We start from the raw sequence: 25,928 nt of genomic DNA on the forward strand, positions 1-25,928 counted from the left end.
GAGTTTGCTCCTATGTTTATACAAAGGTATGACTTTAGCTATTTTCATTTTATTTGGGAATGAACCTGTTTGAAATGATAACTTACATATGTATGTTAATGGCTTTGATATCCCCTCAATAACCTTTTTCACTATTGTCATATCAATTTCATTGCTCCACCAATCTTCTTTCCTCTGTCTCTTGCTCTTTTTCTCATGTGTTCACACAAACTCACAATCCTACTTTCCACCATTGTCCCAAAGCTAGAGCTCCATACCTCCACCAAATCAGAGTGACTCCTAATGCCCCCCCAAACTCCTACCTATACATACAAGCTTATTTTATTCTAATGTCAAACTTTGCCAGGTGTACTGACACATACCAAATCAAAAGGGAGTGTTTGTATTTGTTCCTTGACTGTTGTGCAGATGTGATGACTCCAGTGAGCAGCTGGGCCTCCCATGTTGAATGTTTGACTTGTTTGCAATAGTACACGGTCATTTAGGACATGATTTTAAGACAAGTGTCTCGTCATAATATGCAAAAATCATGTCCTAAATGACCGTGCCATCTGGGTTTTGCATATTTTCAGACGTCAAGGATGGCTTGCAAATGAACTAGAAACAAAAGACAAACTTGTATCTGTCGTACCAGCATGTCCTGGATGATGCATGTTTTCTCAACCAAATTAAAAGATGGAAATAATTGTTTGTTATAGTCCTACGTTTACCTCTTTTGGCCTCTGAAAATCTTACAATCTGACTGCTTACAACCCATGACATCTCTATCTACCTTAAATCTAAAATAAAGACATTATGTGACAGTAAAGCCTCTGATTCCAGAAGCTCTGGGACCTCTGAGCCACCTGATGGAATAATTTTCTTCAGCTGTGGGACCCTTAATGGCCATCACCTAACTTGCAATGTCTGTGATTGGTGAATGGCTTCAAGGGGAGGTGTGATAGAAGACAAGGGAACACAAGTAGTGAGAAGTAGTTTATTGCAGCTCTCTCTCTGGCTCTTGAACAAGGCTGCTCAACACTCCACTGCTGTCCCATCTGCCTTGTAGTTGACTGCCCCCTGGTGGTATCTTCTATAGGGCTTCCTTAATTGGGGACCAGATACCAGTTGCCAATGCTGCCTGCATCCAGCCACACCTTAACCATCTGTAGTGTTCCTTTTCTAGTGACAAGCCTTGTGTCAGTTAAGTCTTCTCAGCACTACAAGTTCAGTGTTAGATGCACAAGACTGCTATATTACCACATTGTAATGGAAAAAGTTTAAAGCCATTACTAAATATTGAGACCAAACACTGTTTGTGTGATGCAAGTGTCAGTGCAGTGCTTATGCTAGGCTGCCATGAAGCCTGGTTGTTTGTAGCTTTGGAATACTGTGGCCAATTGTGGAATAATGCTAACATCAGACAAACCCATTTGTAAAAATCACTTGTTTTTTTGTATTACAGTATTTTTTTGGTGCTACTTTGCTCCAAATTTTTATTTTCAAGCCAGCTTCTTTTAGAAGAAGTTGTACTTTATTATTATTATTTTCACTCTGTTAAACATTTACCCATAGAAAGGCAAGCCTGAGCAGGCCTTGCTCAAGGGCACATTGGCAGTGTCCAGGAGGTGAATTGGCACCTCTCCAGCTACCAGTCCACACTTAGTATTTTCTCTACACCATTACTTGAACTGTTGACCCACCAGTTTCCAAGCCAAATTCTTATGGACCGAGTTACTGCCTAAAACTAATATATGAAAACACTCTAAATTACTTACTTAAATTACTATCACTTTAAATTAGGTCTAGTTGCATGGATATTTGCATTGATAATTTAGTAAAAGTATGTAAGTATAATGAGGTGAATTTATTTAAAGTATTGAAAATAAAAGTACTCAATGCGAGAAAAATGTCCCCTATGACTGATATATATTATAACATGAGGTTTATTATTACTAATGCATTAATGTAAAAGCAGGTTTTTACTGTTGTAGCTGGTTGAGGTGGGTTTTTTTATAACTATTTTGCATTGGACTGCAACTAATGATAATTTTTATTATGTATTAATCTGCTACCAGTACTTATGATCCTTACCATTTAACCTTTTGCCAACAAATTGAAGCATAAATGGATAACGAACAAATCTTGGCTGGTTTTGGGACACCTAATGGCTCAAAGACACTAAATCATGCAAGCTGAGACATCTGGGATAAAGCTTTTGAATTCCACTTCAGCCACTCATTACATACAAAAAAATGGTTTGTGTTAAATATTTATTCACTGATTCACTTTACCTTCATTGTCCCTCTTACCTCATGCTGTTCACTAAACAAAAACAAAATCACATGATTCTAAAACTGGCTCACAAAGATTTCTCAAGTTTGGTCATCTACAGCTTGTACATTATTGTTCTGGATGACAAAAAAATTACGGTTAAGACTTTATAAGTATCAGCATGTAAGGCATTACTCCCAGTTGTACAAGTCTTGATGCAACTGTTACTTCTTACCCAAAGGTTACAATTTTCAATCAAAGTGCTTAATTCACAATCCTTACATCACCTTACATTGGAGTCAGTCATTGATTTAGCATTTACATCAACTTAAAAAGTACTTGTTTCCAACCTAACATTGTACCAATATGTAAATGTTTCCACTTATAGTACATATCCACCTCTGGTCACTGTGGTGACGAGGGGTAGCACATTGTAACACAGATTCACCATAGCAACCTTTGTGAGGAGGGACCTCCCGTGTTTAGTAGAGTTATTATTCTTGTTTCTTTCTGTGGTGTCTCTGTTTAGTCCCTGGCTCCGAGTTTTACTTAATAGGGTCATCTGTTGACCACAACCAGCAGAGGGAAGCAATGATGATTTGTAGTTGAGGCTACTGGGACACAACACCTGCAGGCACTCTGAGATCTGAGGCTTACCTCGTGTCTTTTTATAACAATTGTCTGATCATACATTTCCACATGAGAGTTGCCAACAAATATCAAAAGATTCTTTACATTCAGAGTGTGGCAGTTTTCATTAAACGTTAAAGTGTTTAGCCAGACAATGTTCATGTAAAGGAGGTATTTGATTTTCTTCAAAATACATTCAGTTTGATCCAAAACAAGGTACTATATTTTCGACTTGTACAAAGGATTCCCTTAGAAATCAAAATATCTGCATCCAGGCTCCAGCTGAAACAAAATAAATAAAATTTTAGATACACTGTAAGCCTTATGATTGTTGCATCTTGATTTCAGTGCAAATGTCTTGGCTGCTGATGGGCCAACTCAGCATTCAATCCAAGTCCAAACGTTCACCTTGCTTGGACACATTTAATCTGTGTCATCAGCCAAAGTGTATCTGTCCATTCATTCAAAAGTATATGAAGGACTTCACGAGCGACTGGGCTACAAACAAGGCACTTTGCTTCTATGCTGTCAGATGCCCCTGGGTCTGGGAACTACTTTTCAGCTGGTTAACAATCTCCCAGGTGAAGCCTGAGCACCCCCTGACTGTGCAGCCGCAACAAGAGGTCAAACTCAGCCGGCATGGCGTGGAATTTTGTTTTAGTTTGTCTGTCATCGTAGTAGTGGTTAGTCAGGGCATAGAGTCCATCTGGGTGATTACTGAAGGGCCAGAACCCGTACAGATGCACGTTGGCACAGTGTTCCAGCGCCAGGCTGGCCATGATTATGCCGGTGCTGAGCCGTACTGCTCGTAGGCCTTGGGAGCGCCAGAAGAGGGCCAGACTCTGGAGGTACTCAGGGTTAAAAAAGATGGGCCTGGTGGGGCTTTCAAAGTCCTCAATGCTGTAGACGGCCCGCATGCACAAAGGAGTGTTGTGGCCGTAGGAGAAGGCGGGAAGGAGCAGCAAGGAGTTGCCGTAGCTACGCAGACTCTCCACGAATGGACGACGACGTCCCATTAGAGCCCCATACCTGAAAATAAACAGCAGATGTGAAGAAACAAAACAAAAGGAACATTTTAAGATGCAGAGATTCATCATCTTGCTCACTTCTCTATGAAGATGCTTGGGTTTGCTGTCACAAGGTCTGTCTTGATGCCCACATGTTTCTCATAGCTTTTTTCCAAAGGAGGTAGGTTGCACCTGAAAAAACAACAAAGACAACATAGAGATTGTTTGGAATTTTAACAGAGATTAGTTTAATTCTATTGATTAAGATTGTCACCAGCATTTTTATTCCAGTACATTGGACACCTTTCTCACCTGATAACAAATTGAGCGGAATCAATCATCTTTCCACAGCTGCTGTTGGTCAGGATCCCTCCGTTCCCAACAACAGCACACGTGTCCCATGTTTTATTTGGGAACGGATGCTCCTGGAATCAACACCAATGGAAAATGTATTACAAAATAACATTTATACTCATTAATATATATATATATATATATATATATATATATATATCTACACTCACTTAAAGGATTATTAGAAACACCATACTAATACTGTGTTTGACCCTATCTTATCAATATGGGCCAACATTTATAAAGAATGCTTCCAGCACCTTGTTGAATCAATGACACAAAGAATTAAGGCAGTTCTGAAGGTGAAAGGGATCCCCCACACCATTACACCAAGTCCACCACCAGCCTGCCCAGTGGTAACAAGGCATGACGGATCCATGTTCTTATTCTGTTAGCCCGTCTGGCACCAACAACCATGCCACGCTAAAAGTTGCTTAAATCACCTTTCTTTCCCATTCTGACATTCAGTTTGGAGTTCAGGAGATTGTCTAGACCTGGACCACCACCCTAAATGCATTGAAGCAGTTGCCATGTGATTGGTTGATTAGATAATTTAATTAGCGTGAAATTTAACAGGTGTTCCTAATAATCCTTTAGGTGAGTGTGTGTATATATATATATATATATATGGAGGAAAATCTAATCTATTGCCGGATATTATTTGCTAATTTTTCCTCACTGGGGGAAATCCCCTGCAGTAGGCTACATGTGTTTGCATGTTTGCTGATGTACAAAATTAATGTTCCTTTCTTCTTTGGTTGAGTGTCTTAGAGTCTTGGATTTTCTATAATCTTTTGAGATTTAAAAAAATATAAATATAGCCTAAAATTCTAAATAATGTTTTGACTGTTGGCAAATATGGAGACAACTATTCATCTTTTTCCTGACTGCACACTGCACTATGCATATCAGTGAAACTGGGTGGTATACAGAGATGTTATGACAGTTTATGCCAGCCATTTGGTGATTGATTTAAAACGGTTTGTTTAAAGTAAAAGTTTGGAGAGATTTACATTTCCTCTGTCGTTTACGCTGTTGTTGTCTATGAGGAATGCAGGATTGTTTTCCTCCAGAAAGGGGCGTGGTGATGAGACCTTCCCTTGGATGACATATTGCATATTACCGGTAATACGTATAATGCAGCCAGTCAACACGGGGCGATCAAGATTTTTTGGATTCACATAAAGTCTATGCATCAACCCCTGCTCTGGCCCTGTTCAGACCTGGCATTAACATGCGTCTTGGGTGATCCGATCACAAGGGAAGGGCTCTAAGATTGTACACACCTGGCATTAGAATGCACCTCCACATGTGTTTTGAGTGACTACTACAAATGCACTGTTGTTTTTAACCGGCGGGAGGCAGCAATGAACTTCCTGTGCCTAGTCTGTCGGAAATTAAAAGAAGAAGAAGCAGAAATGAAAAACAATACAGACTGGGTCTATTCCTTGGCGTGTTCCAGGCAAATCAAATCATTTAGGTGTTTGATGCACTTTGTGGACAAAGCCAGCTTACGCGATTTGAACCATATACTTCCGCCTACATAGAGAACGTTGAGTAGGTGGTACTTCAGTACACAGGACACATTTGTGTACAAACTGCTGAAAGAATGTGGCCTGTCTGAGTGATCAGATCTTAATGCGTCTTCAATACGTCTTGGGTGCATTCACACCTATAATTAGAGCTGTCCACTTGTGATTGAACCACCCAAAAGGCATGTTAATGCCAGATCTGAACAGGGCCTTTGCCCCTCCCTTCAGCCACATTGTCACTTCTTCATTGCCATGACTCTCTTATTCACTTGCCAGATTGTCAATGTTGCTCGCAGCTCCCAGTACCAGCCGTGGACCCCCATTGCTTTCCACACTCTGAACAATGCACCCTGCAACTGAATCCTTTCTTTCTACCTATGCCTGTAAGATTACATACATTACATAGATTTGTTTTATCAATAAATTCCTGAACTATTCCTCTAAGTCACGTTTTCAGCATGAGGACAGTTCACGTGTACCACGCAGCGACACAAACGTAAACAACAGTGGAGGGAGGAGAGAGATGCGCGTTTTCTAGCTGGAAATGCAGTCATTATTTAGAGTTTGTGTCAACTAAAGACGGCAATATTAAGGTTTGTTGTACACTCTGTGCTGGTGGCGACAAAGTGCTATCTAGCTACAAAAACACTGCGTCAAATTTGAAGAACCATTTGGAGTCGCAGCGCTGCAGTCAAACTTACAGAGCAGGTGGAGCGAAGCAGAGAGCAGGAGGTCCTCCACCACCCAAACAACAAAAGCTGGACTTCGGTGCAAAACCAGTAAGTGGGGGAGAGTTGAAGAAGTTGGTCGGGCAGTAGGCCTATGTTGTAGCGGAAATGCTGCCCTTAAACACGGCTGACTCGCTCTCTTTCGTGCCGTAATAAACGAGATCCTACTACTGGCAACGCTGAGCTGCCTCACAGTAACCGGTTGTCATTTTTATGTTGAGGCTGTGGGGGTGTTGTCGGCAGCTGCTGCATGTAACTAATAAAGTAACTTGTAATCTAACTTCGTTACTTTTAAAATCAAGTAATCTGTAAAGTAACTAAACTACTTTTAAAATCAAGTAATCTGTAAAGTAACTAAGTTACTTTTTCAAAGTAACTGTGGCAACACTGCTTACCTACCATGACAGAGTTATAAGTACCACATACTTACATAGTTATGCAGTATATTGACAAGAAATTAAAGGTCCAATGTGTAGGAATTTCTCCCATTTAGCATTGAGATCATATATATCGCAATCAACTCTCTCGCACCACGCAGTTCAAATTACGTATTACAGCTACAGTAGCCTTCACGCTTGAAAAAGCTGGTCTCTTGCTCTTTTGAATATGCTTTTTCTTTTTCTGGGCGAACTCCTGTTTGAAAGAAAACAGAAAAATTTGGATTTTGAATATGTGTGGTCCACTATGTTTCCTTCTTCAAACTTGCCCGGGCCGTGAAGCTATGATACCCATTAGCAGCATTAGCAGCACCTGTGAGTTTATTATGTGACAGCAAAAATGCGAAAGGCAGAGCAGTATGTCCTCTATGTCCCTTACCGGCTTCAAGCCAAAAGGAATACTTGGAATTGATGGTGGTGGTAAATATTCATGAAAAAGGACAAGTTTGTGGACGGGCAACACATATTTTGATAATGAACAACTAAACACATTACACACTGGACCTTTAAGTGAAATGCCTAATGACATTCCCATCAACCTCAGTGTGTACTTTGTGTTTAGTGCTAATTCCAAAATGTTAGCATTTTCACACACTAAAGTGAGATGTGAACATGGCAAACCATTATTTCACAGGTATAATAAGTCGTATTTTGGATTCTTTCTATTCTGTTTGAAAAACTCTTAAAATCTGATTGCTCATTCACATGTACAGACACTGCCTTTACTTTCAGTTTGATGCATGCTTAAACTACAATATGTTTACTGGTCAGGGCTAACAGTAAAATGTGTGCATAGCTCAGCAGTACAGGCTGATACCAGCTTAGGAAAAGTCTAGTGTGAGTTTGTGAGCCTCTCACCAAAAATAAAACCCTGCTGTTATGTGTAGCCATGTGTGTCAAAGAGCCAACATGTGAGTAGACATATGACCTTTGGCAGAACATGCTAGAGCAAAGCATTGAAATAATCTCTGTGGTTAAACATTTGAGGAGCAATCATGACATCAAACAAGCAGCAGATGTGTTAACATTAATGAATGAGAAACAACATACCTTTGCAAAAGTACTGAAAATCTCTGGGGTGACCTGGAGGGTCCTCTTCTTTTCTCCGTCATACACAAGCTTTGATCCAACTGGAGTGTTGGCCTGGGTAATGATGGCCTTGTCAAAACCATGGCACTTGCTGCTCAGCTGAGATCTAGGGAACCACAAGGACTTTGTTATCGGTGGACTGGGAGGCTGCTGAGGTTCCTCTGAACTCAAAAGTCTCTGCAACTTTGGCAAAGTGCAATATGTATCTCTTTGTACATATCTTTTATAGTTACCTTCATTTGCACACCCAATTCACATCAAATCTGCACACTGCATCCATGTTGTTTATATAGATTTCTCTCTTACAAGATAATAACATACAACATAAATAGGAGTGTTGTTAAACACAAAGTGTCATTTGCAAAATTTGTTAAATTAGAGTTAATTTAATAGTTTGTTCAGGTTATAGATAACCAGTTTATTAGTTGTTTTTTTTAAGCACTTGGAGGTTAAGTGTCTTGTCCCTCCCTCATTACCACTGCTGAGGTAATGAGGGAGGGACAAGCGCCACTCTTTCACTCTCCCCACCCAAATTTGTATCTCTTTTGAACCAACGACCTCCCAGTCACAAGCTTGCGTCTCTAACCTTTAGGCCACCACTGCCTGGTTCATATAAGGATATTTATTTCCATCAAAAGACCCAGGTGAAGTCCCTCTGTATTACCATAACTCGCATGACATCAAGACACGTTATATTTAGACCATGTGGTTAACATTTGCCGTTAAGTTCTCTTGCTTCCACATTTCTATTTCCACTTCTCCTTCCGTGTCTTTAGTTCTTCTTCGATAATACATTGCTTTCCTGTTTCATAGACCAGCTATTTGTGACAAATGTAAAACAGGTGAAGGGCCCCAGACTTATATTTTCAAGCACTTAAAGAGGAAATGTCTTATTTGGGAAACAAATCCACCCAGACTGTGTACTACTTTGGGTTGTTCTAAAAGCTCCTTAAAACTGCCAAAAGACCCTTAGCAGGCTTTAATGTTTTGTATAGTTACAACTAAAAAGGTTATTTTGAGAGAATGGAAATCTGCCTCCCCCTCCTTCTTTTAAGAAGTGATATTGTGATGAGATGATATTGTGTCTTTATTTTGAGAAGATTTTTTATTATATCAGAAAACAAAGTAGTTTTTTTTTATTTATTTGCCCATCTTGAATGTGGCTTCATGTACAGTTTATTTAAATTACCTTTTAAATCATACTCATTGTACATACCAGGACCGTGATTTTGCAGCTATGGACGCTGGTGATGCAATGTATCTGTGTGTTGGTTTTTGTTTGTTTTTGTTTTATTTTTCTAAAAGTTCAGAATAAAAAAAAAAGGTTTGAGAGGATGTCGTCTTTTTTACCTGAACTTTTGGTAATTGTCCTCTTGCTTCTTCCAGGGTTTGGAGTAACGCTCTATTACTTTGTTGATGACCTCCCTGTGACACACACACACACACGTTAAGTGTGTAATCCCTGTAGCTGAATCTCTGAAATGTCTTGATATGATGAAGGTATAAACAAAAAGGTCAGTGACGGTGTTCGCTCTTACCTGCAGCCTTTACAAAGTTCAAAGGGCTGGGGGGCACTTTTCTTTTGAGGAGGCAGCCTCTGAGGTTCAACATTACTGTGGAGCGAACACAAGATAATCAGGACAGGAGAGTAAAAAGCTGTTGCTAGAGATAAAACTGAAAATCATGTTCTAACTGGTGTATTGTTTGGTTCCATGCACATATTCATTACCGGCACCCTTTAGATTTTCAAAAGGAGATCTAACCAGTGAATGCTTCTATGCAATCAATTGCTGTATGCATGGATTTCTAACTTCAATAAACACTAAAGCAAATAGAGTAATCATACCAAGGTCTGCATTCAGAGTTCTCCCGCTGACATGGGGAAGAGCAGTGGCAAATCTGTCAGCTTCATACGCCATAAATGAACAACCAGCTTACAAACCTTCAGTTTCATTTCAGGTGGATATTGGTGTGGTTGCCTCTCATATGCCACTTTCAATTACTCTTTTTAAGTGTATGGGTTTCTGCCATTGCTGTTTAAAAGAAACTTGCATTGGGAATAATCAACATCATAACATCAAAAATACACTTGTTGGTTATTTCCCGTTAAAAAAATTACCAATTCTAAATGATCTTTCAAAATGTCTCTGCTAGTAATTTAACTATAAGATCGCTGAGTATTGTGAGAGGAATGATGAAATTGCAGCACAGATACACAAGGTGCCTTATGAGTTGTATTCACACATACCTGGGCAAAAAAAGCAAAATCAGCCTCTTTTTTTCAACACTAGTCATTTCACCCTAACTACACCTTTCACAGCTTCGTGTCTTTTGGCAAAGAGGATGACCTGAGTCGAAAAACTGACAATGTGTGCCGAAAAACTAAAATGCTTCTCTTTCTGCCCTCCATCATACAAAAAACGTGTGTGTGTATTCTATAGGTGTTTGGCAAAGGAAGTGACACACTTACTTGTTGTCGACCATGTACCAAATGAAAGTGGTCAGCAGGCTCCCCAAACAGAAGAGAGTGATCACCAAAGAGAAGAATGTCTTCAAGAGCTGTCCCCTCATACCTCTCCCTTCCTGCTAACTTCACCCGCTAGGCCCCTCACTTTCTGTCTTCCTCTCTGCTTTAGCTGGCTCAACAACACTCACCCATTTTCTACTTTCTGTCACCCCCCCCCCTTCTTTGGCTCGTTCTCCCTTGCTCAACCTCACACACACTCTCTCAAGAGTGTTAATCTTTTGCCTTCTTATGTTTTCTGTTACTTCACTCCGTCCTCCTACTCCTCCCCCTCGCTCTTCCTGTATGTCTGTCTCTCTCTCTGTCTGGTTTGACTCAGTGTTTCTCTCTCTCCTTGGGTGAATGAGAGCATGCCACCTAAGGTATTAGCCCGTCTTGTTCAGGCAAGTCTTTGGTCTTCTTTGCACCTCTACTTGGTTGTTCCTCTCTTCCCGTTTGTGTCCAAGTCAGCTGTGACAAAGCCGATCTTTTGTTGCTCCACATCCTACTTCAATCCTTGCCATGTCTCTTTGATCCACCTATCTTCTTTCCACTTTTTTCATGTGTTCACACAGACAAACTCACAATCCTACTTTCCCCTGTTGTCCCAAAGCTCCTTGTGTTCTCCGCCCCCACCCTAGAGCCCCAGCCTTCCCTCTCTGCTTTCCCCTCCCTCCACCAGCCATCCTCCGCCCACACCCCTTAAGCCCCTCTCCCCTTTGCACAAAAAGGAGGCAGTAACATGAGTGCCCAGTTCTGAATTAGCCCACAGTTTACCTCTTGACTAGTGTGTGTGTGACAGGAAACACGTTCAAAACCAATGAGGGGCAAAACAGGCGAGAGGCAGAGGCTTCCCATCCAATCAGAGTGACTCTTAATACCCCCAAAACTCTTACCTACACACACAAGCTTTCTATTCCAATGTCAAATGTTGCCAGATGTATTGACTCATATGCTCTTGCCAAAAAAGTTTTCGTTTGAGAGGTTGGGGGCCAAGGCAGAGAAGTCTCCTCTCAGCTGAGATGGGAACATGCTTCTAATATGGCAGCACTGCTAGCTGTATCAACAGGGTAACTAACTATCGTAACAGCTGGCGGAAATGAGAGAAGCAGAGAATCGGGAGAAGTCAGACAGAGAAAAAAAAAGCAGAGAGAGGTGGGGAGCTGATGCCCAGAAGAGGAGCCATAACTCATCCGTTGTTTGGCTTTTATTCGGGAGCTCTGCTTTGAAACCTGTGTAATGGAAGGGAAATAGAATCTAAGAGGTAAAGCTCAAGTTGGATTTTGGGAAATACATTAAGCATATGGGATGCATTTAACAGTAAACCCCCACAAACAGATGACCAAACCCAGTTATCCTGCATATATCCCTCCTGATTTGAGTTCTCAGTGGAAAAATCCAAACCGAGCTCCTTGCAATAAAGCAATAACACCTAGTAACTCCATGCTGAGTAAGCTGAGCTGTGCCACAGCAACCCTAGCCCCCCCAACCCCCCGAAATCCAAAACAAAAGAGCTCTTGGAAAGTTTTTATTTTGGCCGTCGTCAGGGTTTGCAGAAAACACGTGGAGGTTGTATGTGGCTGCTTTGCTGTGACCACACGGACAAAATTAACAACAAGGTTGTGCAACTAATACAATCTGGCTAATAGTACCGGAAGACACTTCACATGCTTTTTACCTCAAATTCATGTAATGGTTCCTTGACTGGTGAGTGGATCTGGTGACTCCAGTGGGTGGGCCAGCTGGGCCTCTCATGTTGAATGTGTTACGTGTTTGATTGTGCAGGTGTTGCTCATCACAGTATGCAGAAACTCCGAAATGGCTGTCCTAGATGAATGTACAATCTGGATTTTTCAAATATTCTTACGTCAAGGATGACTAAATGTTTCATCTCAAACTCAATCTTTCAGTCCATGCACACATCTTCTCTAGTTCTGAAAGAATCTCTTTCGGGGGGTTGGAAACAAAAGACACACCAGCACTTTACTGGATGTATTAGGTAAGAAATAAACTCACCCCTGATAGGGAGGCCTCTTGGAGAAATGTATCATGAGACACGAGCAGGAATGGGGAGAGAAATGTGGGAGAAATTGAAGCTCCAGGATAATAACAAGACTGCAGACAAGAAAAAGGGAGCCACTGCCCCAGAATAATTGTAGGGCATCATAGAAGAGGTACAGCAACACCTTGCTTCTCTGGTAGTCTGTACAATCAAATATCCAGACCTCTCATCTGGTTTCCTCTCATCACAGGCCATCCTGCTGCCTCCCACGCACAGCAGTCAGTCATTAGCTTAATACAGACAATGCAATTTCCACTCAAAGACTCCATAAGCTATTTAACCACATTAAAGCCAAAGAAGTGATTTTTCAAGCTGACATTCATAATCTTATAACACAGGAGACTTCTCAACGTTGTGCAGCTCTTGTGTGCCTGTAGGAAGCCTACGGTCTCTTTTACTCAGCATGGATGAATCATGCTGGAATTATTATCTCAATGATGGATGGTTATGTAATTAGGAGCTAACTTTTGGTGATTAATCTGTTATTCAGAAGTTTCTATATATACAGAAAATAAAAAAAATCTGCATGTGCTTATATGCACCACAGATTGGCAGACTATGTCTGTATGCTCCATCATAAATGGTTAAAGTATGTGAAGTTGCAAGTTTTGAATTCTGTATTTCTGCATTACTAGAGGTTTACAAAGTAACATGTATAGTTCTGGTCAAGCAGTGGTGGAAAAAGTATTCAGATCGTTTACTCAAGTAAAAGTACTAATACCACAATGTAAAATACTCTGTTACAAGTAAAAGTCCTGCTTTGAAAATGTTACTTAAGTAAAAGTATGTAAGTATCATCAGGAAAATGTACTCAACTCAGAAAAATCCTGACACTATAGAAACTGGAAATGATCAAAACAGTTCTGTCAATCAACTAATTCTTTAATCAGCTAATCATTTCAGCTGCACTTTGAAATACTACACAGAAAACAATAAACACTTATAATGAGATAAGTGCACAGGTATATAGGTGAGTAAGAGAGGGAGGAAACCATTCAAATATTTAGCTGGGAAAATTATTATGCTTCCCTAAGCAACTGCATATGTCCGTGAACAAAGATGATATGATAGTTTTGAAGGATGAAATGGAAATTAGTTTATCCAGTTTGATAATTTTGCAAAGCATTCCAGTCGCGAGCGGCAGCAGATTGAAAAGATGCAAGACCAGAGGCAGAGTTGGTTTTGGGAATGCTTAATTGAAGATGAAGTGAGGATCGGGTGTTGTATGTGACAGGCTTTGGTTGCAGCAGGTGACCTAAGTAAGGAGGTGATCGGCCAAGAAGGGTCTTGTAAATGAATGTGAACCAGTGAATCTTACTGCGAATGTGAAGGGAGGGCCAGTTGACAGATGAATATAGGGTGCAGTGATGTGTATTGAAGGGGGCATGTGTGGCAAACCTGATAGCGGAATGGTAAAGAGTGTCGAGTTTCGATACACATTACACATTACTTAAGTTTTGGAGGTATTGAGATTGAGTTTGAGTTGGGAAAAAGACTGCTGTAGTTGGGAAAAGCTACCTTGCAGGGTAGCTTGAACAGTATCAGTAGAAGGACCAGTGGTATAAAGAATTGTATCATCAGCATATAAGTGAAAGAGTGAATTGCCAGCTGCCTGGGGAATGTTGTTAATGTAAATTGAGAAAAGTGCGGGGCCACGTATGGAGGCTTGGGGGACACCCCTGGTGACTGGGAGAGAATGGGAGAAAAGGTTTTCAAATCTTACACATTGCACCCGGGGAGAGAGATAATTGGAAAACCAAACTACTGAGTGATCAGTGACACCAATGCTGCTAAGTCTGTGGATGAGTGTATTGTGGTCCACGGAGTCAAAAGCTTTGCAACGTCAATTAATATAGCAGCGCAGTATTGTTTGGTATCTAATGCGGATGTAATGTCATTGAGTACTTTTGTGGTAGCCGTAACACAACCACAGCCGGATCGAAAGCCAGACTATGCCCCGGAGATGATACCGTTCACATTTAGGTGATTGGTTAGTAGTTCATTGACAAGTTTTTCCAGAATCTTAGACACACAAGGCAAGATGGAAATTGGCCTGTAATTGTTTAGGTCAGCTTGATCACCGCCCTTAAACAGAGGAAGCACAACCACTTCTTTCCAAGCAGGTGGAATTCCGGCTGTATGGAGGGAGAGATTAATGAGGGCTGTTAGGGAAGCTGCAATGACAGGGTCGCAATTTTGATGAAAAAAGCGGGAAGATCATCTGACCCAGCTGTTTTATTGAGGTCTAGAACATCAATTCCTTCAGGACCTCCCCCAGTGAAACTGTGAGGAGGCGCTGAAGGGCTGCAAGCACTAGGGGCTGCAGGGGCTGTAGCAATAGAGTTTAAAGACTCTGAGACAAAGACAGAATTTATGAAGTGGTGATTGAATGCTTCAGCCATATAGTTTTTATTAGTAACAACTATATCAACCACTCTTAGAGACAGTGGTACGGACCGGGGTTTGTTTCTTAAGTTTTTATTTACCATGTTCCGAAATGTTTTAGGATTGGCACCACAAAGTGAGAACTGCTCTGATTTAGCTCCTTGCAGACAGAGTGGACGCCTTCACACAAAAACTTGACCTCTGGCATGGCCGCATTAGTCGAGGGAACTGCGACATGTTCCCCAGCCTCGCAGACTTTATCACTGATGCACTTCACACGACTTCTCTCTATTTCAGTCAGCGTCTGAGCACATGTCAGCAATGAGAGAACAGCCACTGACCAAGCGGGAGTGAGAACGGGTCAAATTAATTTCCTTGTTTCTGTAATGAAGATGATCGTGTGTGTGACTCGAACATCTCACATTTACCAACAAAACGTACAGCGAAAGACCGCGCAAAACATTTCAGACTGTACTGCCAACGTGTATACATTTTAACGTCAATGTACGCTGTAACGATTTTTCATTATATAGTCACTGAAGCGGCTGCTGTTTCAGTACTGTCTGCTCTCTGCAGCCGGCGGGACTGCTGCTCCATTTCCCCCGCGACTGACGCGGGCACACACACACACACACACACACAATCACACACACGGTGGATGCAGGAAAAAATGCATATGACCTAAATTGAGGACAACTATGCTCGTTATTGTAAGTGCAATGATAAGTTAAAGTCCAATAAGTACTTTATCAAACCGTGTGTGTGTGTGTGTGTGTGTGTGTGTGTGTGTGTGTGTGTGTGTGTGTGTGTGTCACACATCTCATCTCTTATATGCTGTGTCTCTATGATCCTATCCTGTCCTATTCATGGTAGCCTACTCGTGGACATTGCGCTGTGATCACGTGCTGTAGTAGGGGGGCCGCCTTGATAATCATGCATAGGGGTCCGGTGTTGGCTAGTTACGCCACTGACCTCCTGCCCTCTTTCGTCATTCTGGGCAGCATTGATGCAGGAATACTCTCAACTCTGTGACGTCACCTTGAAGATTCTCCTCCCTTTCACGTCGGCATATTTGTGTGAGGCAGGATTCTCAGAAATGACTGCACTCAAAACGAAATACCGCAATCGTGCACAAATCGAGGATGATTTGAGGCTAGTTTATCAGACATTTTGCCAAGAAATTGGAGGGGGGGGGCCCCAACTGCCATGAACCAGCTTTGGGGGAGCCCAGCTTGCAAAAAGTTGAGAACCCCTGTTTTAGCTGAACCAGAACAGCTAGATCACGATTAATCCATGGGCTGCACAGCTTTTTTTTTTATCAATGTAGCCTTGTCACAGCTTTTTTTTTTTTTCTATAGCCTTTTTCTGACCAAGTAGTTACAGGAACATAGTTAAAGGAACAGTCCACTTCTAAACAGTTCTACTAACTACTCTCCCCCATTTGCATTCGCACTGGCCAAGTGGCCATAGGAACTGACCTTTTGTTATTATAATCTCAGCCATCTAACCACCAGTATGCGGAAAAGGGAAAAGACCCTGCCCTGTAGTAGGAGCTGAAAGGGTTACAGGAACTGTGGCCAGAGGAACTTAATAAACCCCAAATTGGTCCAGTCGGAACACAGAAAAAAAAGGGTTCTAGTAACGTTATGTTCTAGGAACTGCAAAAATCTTTCTGGTCGGAAAGCGGCTAATGTGGCCTTGTCACAGCTTTTTTTTTATGTACTTAGTTACATTCCACCACTGTGAACAAGTGGATGTGTGTGTGTTTGTTTGTGTTTCCCAGCCTATCTTTACCAGAAGACTCAACGCAGCGTGCTTCTGTGGGTGGCATGCGATAATGGCGGAAGATTGGGAAAGAGCAAGAAGCTACAGGGGGAGCGCAGTACTTCCTCTAAAGAGCCCATGTGACATCATCACAAGGCAGACAGAAGGACAAAGGTCCCATTGTCACCCAATAAATCTGTCCTCCCCCTCCTCCACCTTGCACATACGCCCCCGCTGTTTCAGCAGCGATGAGGCTGCTGCTCTGCATCTTCTGTAGCACAGGTTACAGGATAATCAATGAAGTAGGCCACAAGAGAGGATGTGAACAAGCCTCACCTCCATCTCTGCTCAACAACCCTAAACAATGGGGTTCCCCTGGAAGCACAGCAAGCTTCCTGTCAGGCTTTGTGTTTGTTGGTAGTTGTTTTTAAGGACAAAATAATTGCTGCAAATAACAATGGGGGAAAAAAAGGTTACTGATACTTCCTATCATTGCCAACTCTCTGTTTAACTTCTCCTACTCAAAGCCCTCAGAACAGAATTTGTTTCCACTTGGTGTATGACTCAGACCTGTTGCCTGTAAGTAACACTTGATAACAGGTTGCGAGACCTGGTAGAAACCACAGTGATGTAAAGTGTTGACCTGTCATGGGCAGACCACACTGAACTCAAGTGAGACACACTTTTTATCCGCTGTACTCAGAAGAATGAATCAGCAAATCTGCAAATAATTTGGAAAGCATGTAAGCCTATTTGCTCCTTTTCTGTCAGCATGAGTGTGACTGTTTGTACACAACTAGTGAAAACAGATGATGCAAGAGGATCCAAAGTGTGTAATATTTTTTTGAGCTGGCGAGAGGCTGAGGGATAAAAATAACTCACAGTCTGTAAATAGATTATCCTAAGGTGACAGTTGTGCATATTAAGCCTGGCAAAACAATCAAAACAAGAGGGGTCAACCAAAATACATCTCTCTTAGGAAGAACCAAAAGCCCAGTACCATGAGGAACTACAATGGCATTAAAACCCACATGTAAATCAATGCACATTTACCTAAACTTTTTACTTATTAAAAAACATACATGCCCGCCCTACATATTTGTCTGCCCTATTACACATCCGGTACACATCAGCTACACATAATACTGCATAATGTGGCCTTTTAAACAACATGCAAAATGATCCACAAAATACAACAAGTGAAATATGGATACATACACCTGGAGCTGATATGATTAGCCAAATAATCGATAAATAAGCTGAAAATTAATTAGCAACTATTTTGATAAACGAAAGATGCTAAATATCTTCAGCTTCTCAAATGTGAGTCAGCTAAATGACATGTCATGTGAGTATTTGCTGTAGTCATGTAAATAAAATATCTTTGGGTGTTGCTTTAGGTAATAATAGTGGGCTTAAATGAATATATGTAAGATGTAAGACAACGTATCACAATGTATTTTGTAAATGACATAGAAGAGGGCCAATTCAGGATTGGGTTAAAATCCTGTCATTGAATGACCGTAAGGTTGAGTCATGTTTTCACCCATGCTCTATCAATGTCCTGTTTAGTTTTTTTCTCTTTGCTGACCCTGATCCAGTATCAGCCAAGACCACAAAATATAGGCTTAGATAAAAAATAAAATGATCTAATGAAAAATCTCCTCCCACTTCCTTTTAACGTACTACTCACTACGAAACTTTGCCTGGGAAAAGTAAAAATATATACTTTTTTAGTATTCTGCGTATAGAATTAGCCAGTCTTCTCGCTGATGGTATTGTTTGTTTATATAGGTCATATACAGGCATCATATTAAATTGAGTTGAGTTTTATAACCAGTTAAAAACTCTAGCTGATTTAACCTTACATCTTTAGACATTATACAGTATGTGACATTTCTGTGCAATTTCTACAGCATTTTTCTCTCATTAGCCCGTCTGATGAGGCTTGGCTGAAATGCCTCTGGTTCCAGGAGCTCTGGGACTGCTGGGCCACCTGATGGAATCATTTCGTTGGCTTTCTCCAGCTGAGGGCCCTTAAATTGCCATTACCTTCCACCACACTTGCCATAGCTGTGACTGGTAAATGGCTTCACGGAGCGATGTGGTGGAAGAGGTGGGCCTGAGGGGGGGGCAGTAATGGGGTCATGTGGCTGAGGAACAGCTGATCCCGGTGCATTCCAGAGCTGCTTAACATGAGGCCTCAGGCCTGGTGCCCTCGTGTCGAACTATTACCAACCTGCATGTTTCATTAGGCACTCACGCAACCAAAACACCTAACTGACAAATTATGTCAACGGACTAACACTGTGCACACACATGTAGACCACACTAAAGATATACTCAGTATATGACACACATACAATGCCTTAGAGGGGCACATGCATAATTTACACATCAAACCATGGCTGTAATGGACATGAGAGACCCTCCATTCCAATAGATTATTGTGTGTAATAAATACATACAGTACCAGTCACCAACATTTGGACACACTTTCTCATTTAAGTGATTGGGAAAGTGTGTACAAACCTTTGACTGGTACCGTACAAACAATAAAGCTGAACAAAGTAAAAAAAAAAAAATTAAGTTTACCTTGTTTAGCTTTGTTGTCCTTGTTTGTATTCATGTATTACTGTTTGTGCCTTGAGAGCAACAAAAAGCAAGAGCTAAATTCCCTGTATGTGTTTACACTTACTTGGCCATAAAAGCTGATTATGATTCAAATATACAGATTCAGATACACATTTTCTGTTTGCTTCAGGAAATGTCAAGAAACCTCAGAATATTTTGCAAGAACGCAGGTAGTGGGAAGTACCATCATTTCCTGCTGCTCAGTCTGAGATTTGTGGACAAAAGTGCAAGTTCAGCTGCATTGTAACAGCAAGTTCTTTTATCTGTTGCAGAACATCTTTAGACAACTTTACCTTTTCCATACCAGCTACAACCACTAGATGGACACAAACCTTTAAAAATACACACTTTATTTACACAGTGAGTCTTGTATATCTCCAAATAATTCACAGATTTTAATTAAGAAAATGAAACAGGGGAGTTAATCTGTTTCATCAGTAAAAACATTGGACTTTGGAGACATGAATCACTGGAGGTCATTAGTGTCCAGACAGGATTTTCATTCCTCAAAAGAGCAAGAAATCAAATTAATCATAACTGACTTAAAATCAGAGGTCTGAGGATAATTTTGTATGTGATAGAAAATGTATTTGGTCAAACAAGACTAAACATGTAGCCAGAGGCTGTAATACAAAGACAGTATTCACATTGAATTTAATTATGTCCTAAATTCAAGTTGCACAGGTTTTGTTTACCCTCCTTTTAAGACAGATCCACTATCAGAAAATGTGTGAAATGGAATGTGTAGTCAATTTTCTAAAACCATTTCTCAATCATAATCTTTTATGATGAAATTGCTAAGTGATATGCCTTTCAATGCCCTATTTTACAGGTGTAAAACTGTACAGCAAACAAAAGATAGTCTAATTAATGAAAAATGAGGTTAAGAAGGAGAATGTTTGGCCATTAGTTTTCTAATGATCACTAGAGAGCCTAGCCCTCCAGCTCTTTACAACATTATTGCTAATCAGGTTTTTACTCCAGGAAAAGAAACACAAGATCATTGTGTCTTTATGTACACTTTTATTGTCAGCACTTGACAGGTGGCAGTTTTCAGGCAGGATGGACAGAACCAGATTACTTCTTGGTCTCCTCCTCCTTGGACAAGGTCTTGATGATCTCCTCCTTCTTGGCCTGGAGACGCTCCTCTCTGCGCTTGCGGGCCTCCTTTGTCTTGGAGCGACGAGCCTCGGCCTGATCACTGTAGAACAGACAGACAAGTGTTCATACAATGTGTCATCATCATCTTCAATTTTTAATACAAACTTAAACATCAACCAAAGAAAACCTACATAAAAGTAAATGCAGGTTTCAAATGCATCTGGTTACGATTGTTCTGTTGATACATTTTTTAATGGATCTCAACCCTAAACCCAACTGACAAAGTCCAACTTCTATTTGCTGCACAACATAAAGCTGTAGATAACTAATGTTTTCTCTTAAGTATTGTGCAAAGGCCTTATAGTGCACAGCAAAAATATAAAAGTAAATATTCAAGTATTGTGATTACCGATTATACTTTTCACCTCTTCCTCTAAACTACTCATTCATGTTATGGACCTTATGGCTCTAAAAGAAGGCCTCCAATTACAACACTTTCTCAGGATAAAGTCAGCTCAAACTGCATTTCTGTGAACCTGAACAAAACAGAACTTAGTTGGTTCGAGACTTACGACAGGAGCTTCTTGCGAGCCTTGTCTGCCTTCAGCTTGTGAATGTGTTCCATAAGGATGCGCTTATTCTTGAACACGTTACCCTTGGCCCTCAGGTAGAGGCTGTGGTACCTGAGAGACAGAAGGGGGATATCATTAAATCAATACCATAACACACACTACCTGCTTGTAATTCAGAGGCACCAGGTCTTTAAATTGTGCAATACCAGCGTTGTCAACAAGCTTCACTGAGCTCAATTTATGATTTGCAAATACCTTTAAGAGGCCTGGTTAGTGTAAAATTAGCCCACGGTCACACCTAGAAATTAGCCATTATTAAAAATTGTATACAAATGTAGGTTTGTGTAGCCAATTAGCCTCACCAGAAAACCAGCTATATTATAAACATAGGCTTGAGTATAAAAAGCCATCTCAAACCCTGGAAAAATAATATCAAATAAATAAAATGTGCATAACAATGCATGCCAAGAGACTGGCCACATCAATTAGAGCAGAAACAACCAGTGAAGATGTCCTGAACCTACATGTGCCTGTCGATCTTCTTGGACTCCCTGTAGCGACGAAGCAGACGACGCAAGATCCTCATGCGGCGCATCCAGGACAACTTCTCTGGCATACGAGCATTGGCAGTACCCTTTCTCTTACCTGGGAAAAGGGATTAACAAAGCATGTCAACTTCCCTGGCCACATTCTTCATCATCCAGGTAGTAAGATGTCTAACAAAATAATTTTAAGAGACTTGTTATTAAATACATTTCAACATTACTGTGTGGTGGATCAATTTGTTAGATTACTCATTCATAAACATCACCTACACTGTAACACACAAATAGCTTTAAACAAATAAATCTAAAAATTGAACAACAGGTCAATAACTTTCCTTAAAGAACGCAAACGTGGTGGTTTGAACTTACCGACTCCCATGTGTCTTCCCTTGCGACGTGCCAGCGTGTTCTTGCGGCAGCGGGCCCGGGAGTGGACCGTAACAGGTTTACGAATGATAAGACCATCCTTTACTAGTTTACGGATCTGCTGGCCTGAAGACAGAACAAAACCAATAAGCCACGGGGATGCACTGATTTACCACCAGCAAAAAAATTATGCACACACGAGTAAACCTTGATAAATAATCAGCGTTGTGGACAGGATTACTGAAGTAGCAGTTCAGAAAGTGTATCATTTCAATTTAAGGAAGCTGTTAAGACATTGTAATATTGCAAAACGATGAATTCCAAGCTCTAAATTTAATATCACAATAGGAAATGGGGGGGAGAGAATATTCCTTTATTAGATAGTGACAGTGGATAGACAGGAAAGCGGGGAGAGAGAGGGGATAACACGCAGCAAAGGGCTGCAGGTCGGATTCGAACCCGGGCCTTTGCAAAGGACTCAGCCTACATGGGGTGCAAACTCTTACTCTGTGAGCTAGAGGTCGCCCCTACTATCACTATCATTTTAGAGCAAAACTGAGGCTTTAGGACTTTCCATTATAAACTGGGAGTGTGTCGTTTAAAAGACATGAGCTTTTATCAGACATGGGGAAAACTATTAAAGTCAAAATTTGGTTTCATTATAGAGAATGTGGGATCAGCATATTTGGATGACCATTGTCAGGATACATCTTGATGTCTGTTGCTTCAAATATGCCTCTCATAAGACCCCCAGCTTCAAGTAAGTATACCTTTATCAGCTTAGATAGCCATTAATAGTTTTTTTCCCCTTGACATCACTTGATTAGATGAGCAGACATTAAAACCTAGCAGGCAACATGTTTCTCAGCATCAGTATTGGTGACACGCTGGATTAGATTATCCAAACCAACCCTCACACTCTGAAACAACTCCTAGAGGTGGCACATCATTATCTTAGTAGACGGTGAAGATATATTGCCAACTAAAACTTCAATGAGGACGTGTTGCTCTACTTACGGGAGTTGGCGTTGGCGATCTCATTGGTCTCGTTGGGATCCAACCAGACCTTCTTCTTGCCGCAGCGCAGGACGCTGGAGGCCAGCCTCTTCTGGAGCCTGAGCATGCTGCGGGACACACACAACCCAGGTCAAACGCGTAACAATTTCAACTATCAACCTCCACCTCTATGGGAGTATATAACGTAATGCCACGAAGCCGACACGTTTCCTAAGTGTTGTAGCAAAGTTTCAGGAGCTAAATCGCCGTAAGCCGCACAGCTAGCTAGCCAGCCGGGTTGACAACATGGCTTCCCCATCTGATACATCGTGTTACACAAAGCCACGTACAAAATATTGGTTTCTGATATTGGAATGAAAGTTATAACTTTATATAACGATAAATAACAAACTCATGTGTCTTTCTGAAGAGAAATTGGTTTAAGGAATATGTATTTTAACAGTTAAATGGTGACTTTTATTGTGCCATCGACAGTGACCCTACCTCATGGCTGCTACTTCAACAGGAAAAGGAAGGCTTGAGAGACGGACTGGGAGCTACCATTATAGAGGAGAATCCATCTCTGAACAGGAAACAGCTCTGTGTTAGCCCAGACCACACCGGACATTATTAATACCATACACATTTCGTATTGCTTATATGTGTGCTTCTTTAAAGACTAACCCGATTGAAATTGACACAGTAAAGGCAATCTTGCGTTTATTTTAAAGGTTTAAATCCCTTATCCCCCTCCTCATAAAATAATGGTACTGACCAGTGTTTTGCAATGCATTATGGGTGAGGCTGTTTTTGGTTTTTGGTTCATGGTTTAAACACAAGAGGGCGGTGTTGAGACCAAAAACGCCACCGAAACCAGACTCCAGTCACAAAACTAAATAAGATAATGTACGTTTTTATAGGAATATTTATTTGTACACTGGTTACCAATATTTCAAATTATAATGTAAAATGTTTAATGACCAGTTTGTATGTGTAATCCTAGACATAAAGGCTTCACAAACTTCCATTCATTCATTCACTGATGTCTATGCAGCTTCAGGAAAGTCAAAAAAAATAACAAATTAACGTTTTGATTATTGGGAACATATGAGAGATTAGAAAATATCTAACACGGCTAATTATTACAGTGGCCACTATTGCATCCTAGGCTCTCCAGCAACAGTCCATCACCACAGCAACGTTGCATGCTCACAGTGTGAGTGCATGAAGAGCACTTGTGTGACTTTTTCACCTCAGGTAACCCAGAAATATCAACTGAAATCATCATCTCGAGACAAAGTATAACCCAATGTACCGGATCGCCTCCTACCACAGCTTCAACAGTCACTGCTCCCCTCTCTGCACAAAAATGTGCCATGCAGTTAGTAAACATGTGGAGTTAGTGGGCAACTGTCTACTGAGGAGAAGGGTCATTAATGTGTCTGGAGTAGCATGGCTTTTGTGGTTCTAAACTGTAATTTTTAAAATATCTTATGCTTTCGTTTCATCCCTCAGGTTTGGTAACAATCAGTTACTCTATTACAAACCAATACACCTTCCTCACATTAAATATTTACATTAGTATCCTGTATTTTCTTATCTAGTTTATTTATTAAATATTAGCCTATGTTTACATGGAACTTATTTATTTTCATACATGACCCTAACAATATCAAGGTTTCTGATCATCTCTGTCTTGATTCCTTAACATCGCAGCCACTCAGAGTCATTTCTAGTATGGCTATCACCAGACCAAGCTCAATCTTTTAAGATTGAACATTATTGAGCTGCAGGGCGAAATCAAATCGCCGGCAGATCGGGCTGGGTTTACCCAGTCAATTTCTGTATCAACAGAGAATGATCAGAAACTTGAAGGTGTTTACACACCAAAGTATCCTACTTTCTATTGGAACACTCTGGCTAGCATATCCATCTTTCTCAAAACCAGGATATGATGTTTACATGTGCAACACATAACCAGGATATTCCTAAACATGCATGGAAACATTCAATATGATGAAGAAACTGTAGTTTCACCTTTGGTACAAACAGCATCACGGTCTGGGTACGTTTTTGCTGTGCAGGCAGAAAAAAAATGTCCCTCCTCAACAGATTTTTTATGTTGCTTATTTGCAATGCAACAGCTGATTACCACTATCTGGGTATAGTGCCCAAAACCAATTATTTCAACTTGGAATGAATCTTAATGTTAATTAGTGAATGAATGTACATAGGTGTAGGTAGAGCCCAATAACTTTGAAACTTTGATACTGCTGATTCCACCGCTGTATGGTTTACACTTCTGCAAATTGTTTGGTATATATACTGTATATATAAATATATATATATATATATATATATATATATATATATATATATATATATATATATATATATATATTTTTTTTTTTAATGAATTAATAATAACCGTTTACTTGTTTATTCTACTGACACAGTAAATGGTATCAAAGTCACTGAAAGTCTGAGGTCTCTGATCCTTACCATCACTTACTTTGAGCCAGCAGTGAAGCCACTCAGTCCTCTAATGAATAGCAGGATGACATTCTAGCGGGGTCAGATGGAAACAGCAATCACATTTGCAGGGTCTTTTAATGCTGAACTCATCACATCAGGGTGTTCATGATGGTGTACCTGTGCTGCTGTCGTTCGCCAAAGTGTTGTTACTCACACTGTCCATGAAGTAGGCAACACTCATCAAATCATGCCCATCTAGAAGGAGACAACATTTTACAAGACAGCCAAAATATACAAGACAGACGAGAGAATGAGTAAGATATTGAGGAATATGATATAGTTTTGACCCTTGTATTTCTTGCTCTAATTCATATTCTGAAACTTGAGTTTATTCTGCTGTTTGTTGCCGTCAGCGCCAGAAGTTGCAAAGAAAAGCATCAGCTTAATGCCAAAGATAACCTGCATGCATTCAAAAACAACTCAAAAGATGAAAAG

General features: G+C 40.6%; 2 protein-coding genes across 2 annotated transcripts; both read right to left on the reverse strand.

Annotated features, from left to right (window-relative positions):
- Nucleotides 1–2,237: 2,237 nt before the first annotated feature.
- Nucleotides 2,238–11,152, reverse strand: LOC114570105 (alpha-2,8-sialyltransferase 8F). The gene is made up of 7 exons (XM_028600331.1): nt 10,501–11,152; nt 9,569–9,643; nt 9,381–9,455; nt 7,992–8,136; nt 4,203–4,315; nt 3,990–4,082; nt 2,238–3,912 (listed from the first exon to the last, which is right to left on the reverse strand). The coding sequence occupies exons 1-7, from the start codon at nt 10,599–10,601 to the stop codon at nt 3,450–3,452; spliced, it is 1,065 nt and encodes a 354-aa protein (XP_028456132.1). The 5' UTR covers nt 10,602–11,152; the 3' UTR covers nt 2,238–3,449.
- A 9,229-nt stretch (nt 11,153–20,381) lies between these two features.
- rpl19 (ribosomal protein L19) lies at nt 20,382–23,467 on the reverse strand. Its single transcript, XM_028600302.1, has 6 exons — nt 23,463–23,467; nt 22,980–23,086; nt 21,966–22,088; nt 21,576–21,696; nt 21,052–21,162; nt 20,382–20,579 (listed from the first exon to the last, which is right to left on the reverse strand). Exons 1-6 carry the CDS (start codon nt 23,465–23,467, stop codon nt 20,456–20,458), a joined length of 591 nt encoding a protein of 196 aa, XP_028456103.1. The 3' UTR covers nt 20,382–20,455.
- Nucleotides 23,468–25,928: the final 2,461 nt, after the last annotated feature.

The sequence above is a fragment of the Perca flavescens genome, chromosome 15 (genome assembly GCF_004354835.1).
Source record: "Perca flavescens isolate YP-PL-M2 chromosome 15, PFLA_1.0, whole genome shotgun sequence".
Lineage (NCBI taxonomy): Eukaryota > Metazoa > Chordata > Actinopteri > Perciformes > Percidae > Perca > Perca flavescens.

What these genes read in the sequence shown, in the direction of transcription:
- rpl19 (XM_028600302.1), bottom strand. An exon ending in GATCGCCAACGCCAACTCCC is followed by an intron (nt 22,089 to 22,979) that starts GTAAGTAGAGCA and finishes TTCTGTCTTCAG; the next exon opens with GCCAGCAGATCCGTAAACTA. An exon ending in GCTCGCAAGAAGCTCCTGTC is followed by an intron (nt 20,580 to 21,051) that starts GTAAGTCTCGAA and finishes TCTGTTCTACAG; the next exon opens with TGATCAGGCCGAGGCTCGTC.
- LOC114570105 (XM_028600331.1), bottom strand. Translation starts at nt 10,601, where the DNA reads ATGAGGGGACAGCTCTTGAAGACATTCTTCTCTTTGGTGATCACTCTC. An exon ending in TGGTACATGGTCGACAACAA is followed by an intron (nt 9,644 to 10,500) that starts GTAAGTGTGTCA and finishes TTCGCTCCACAG; the next exon opens with TAATGTTGAACCTCAGAGGC. An exon ending in GAACTTTGTAAAGGCTGCAG is followed by an intron (nt 9,456 to 9,568) that starts GTAAGAGCGAAC and finishes TGTGTGTCACAG; the next exon opens with GGAGGTCATCAACAAAGTAA.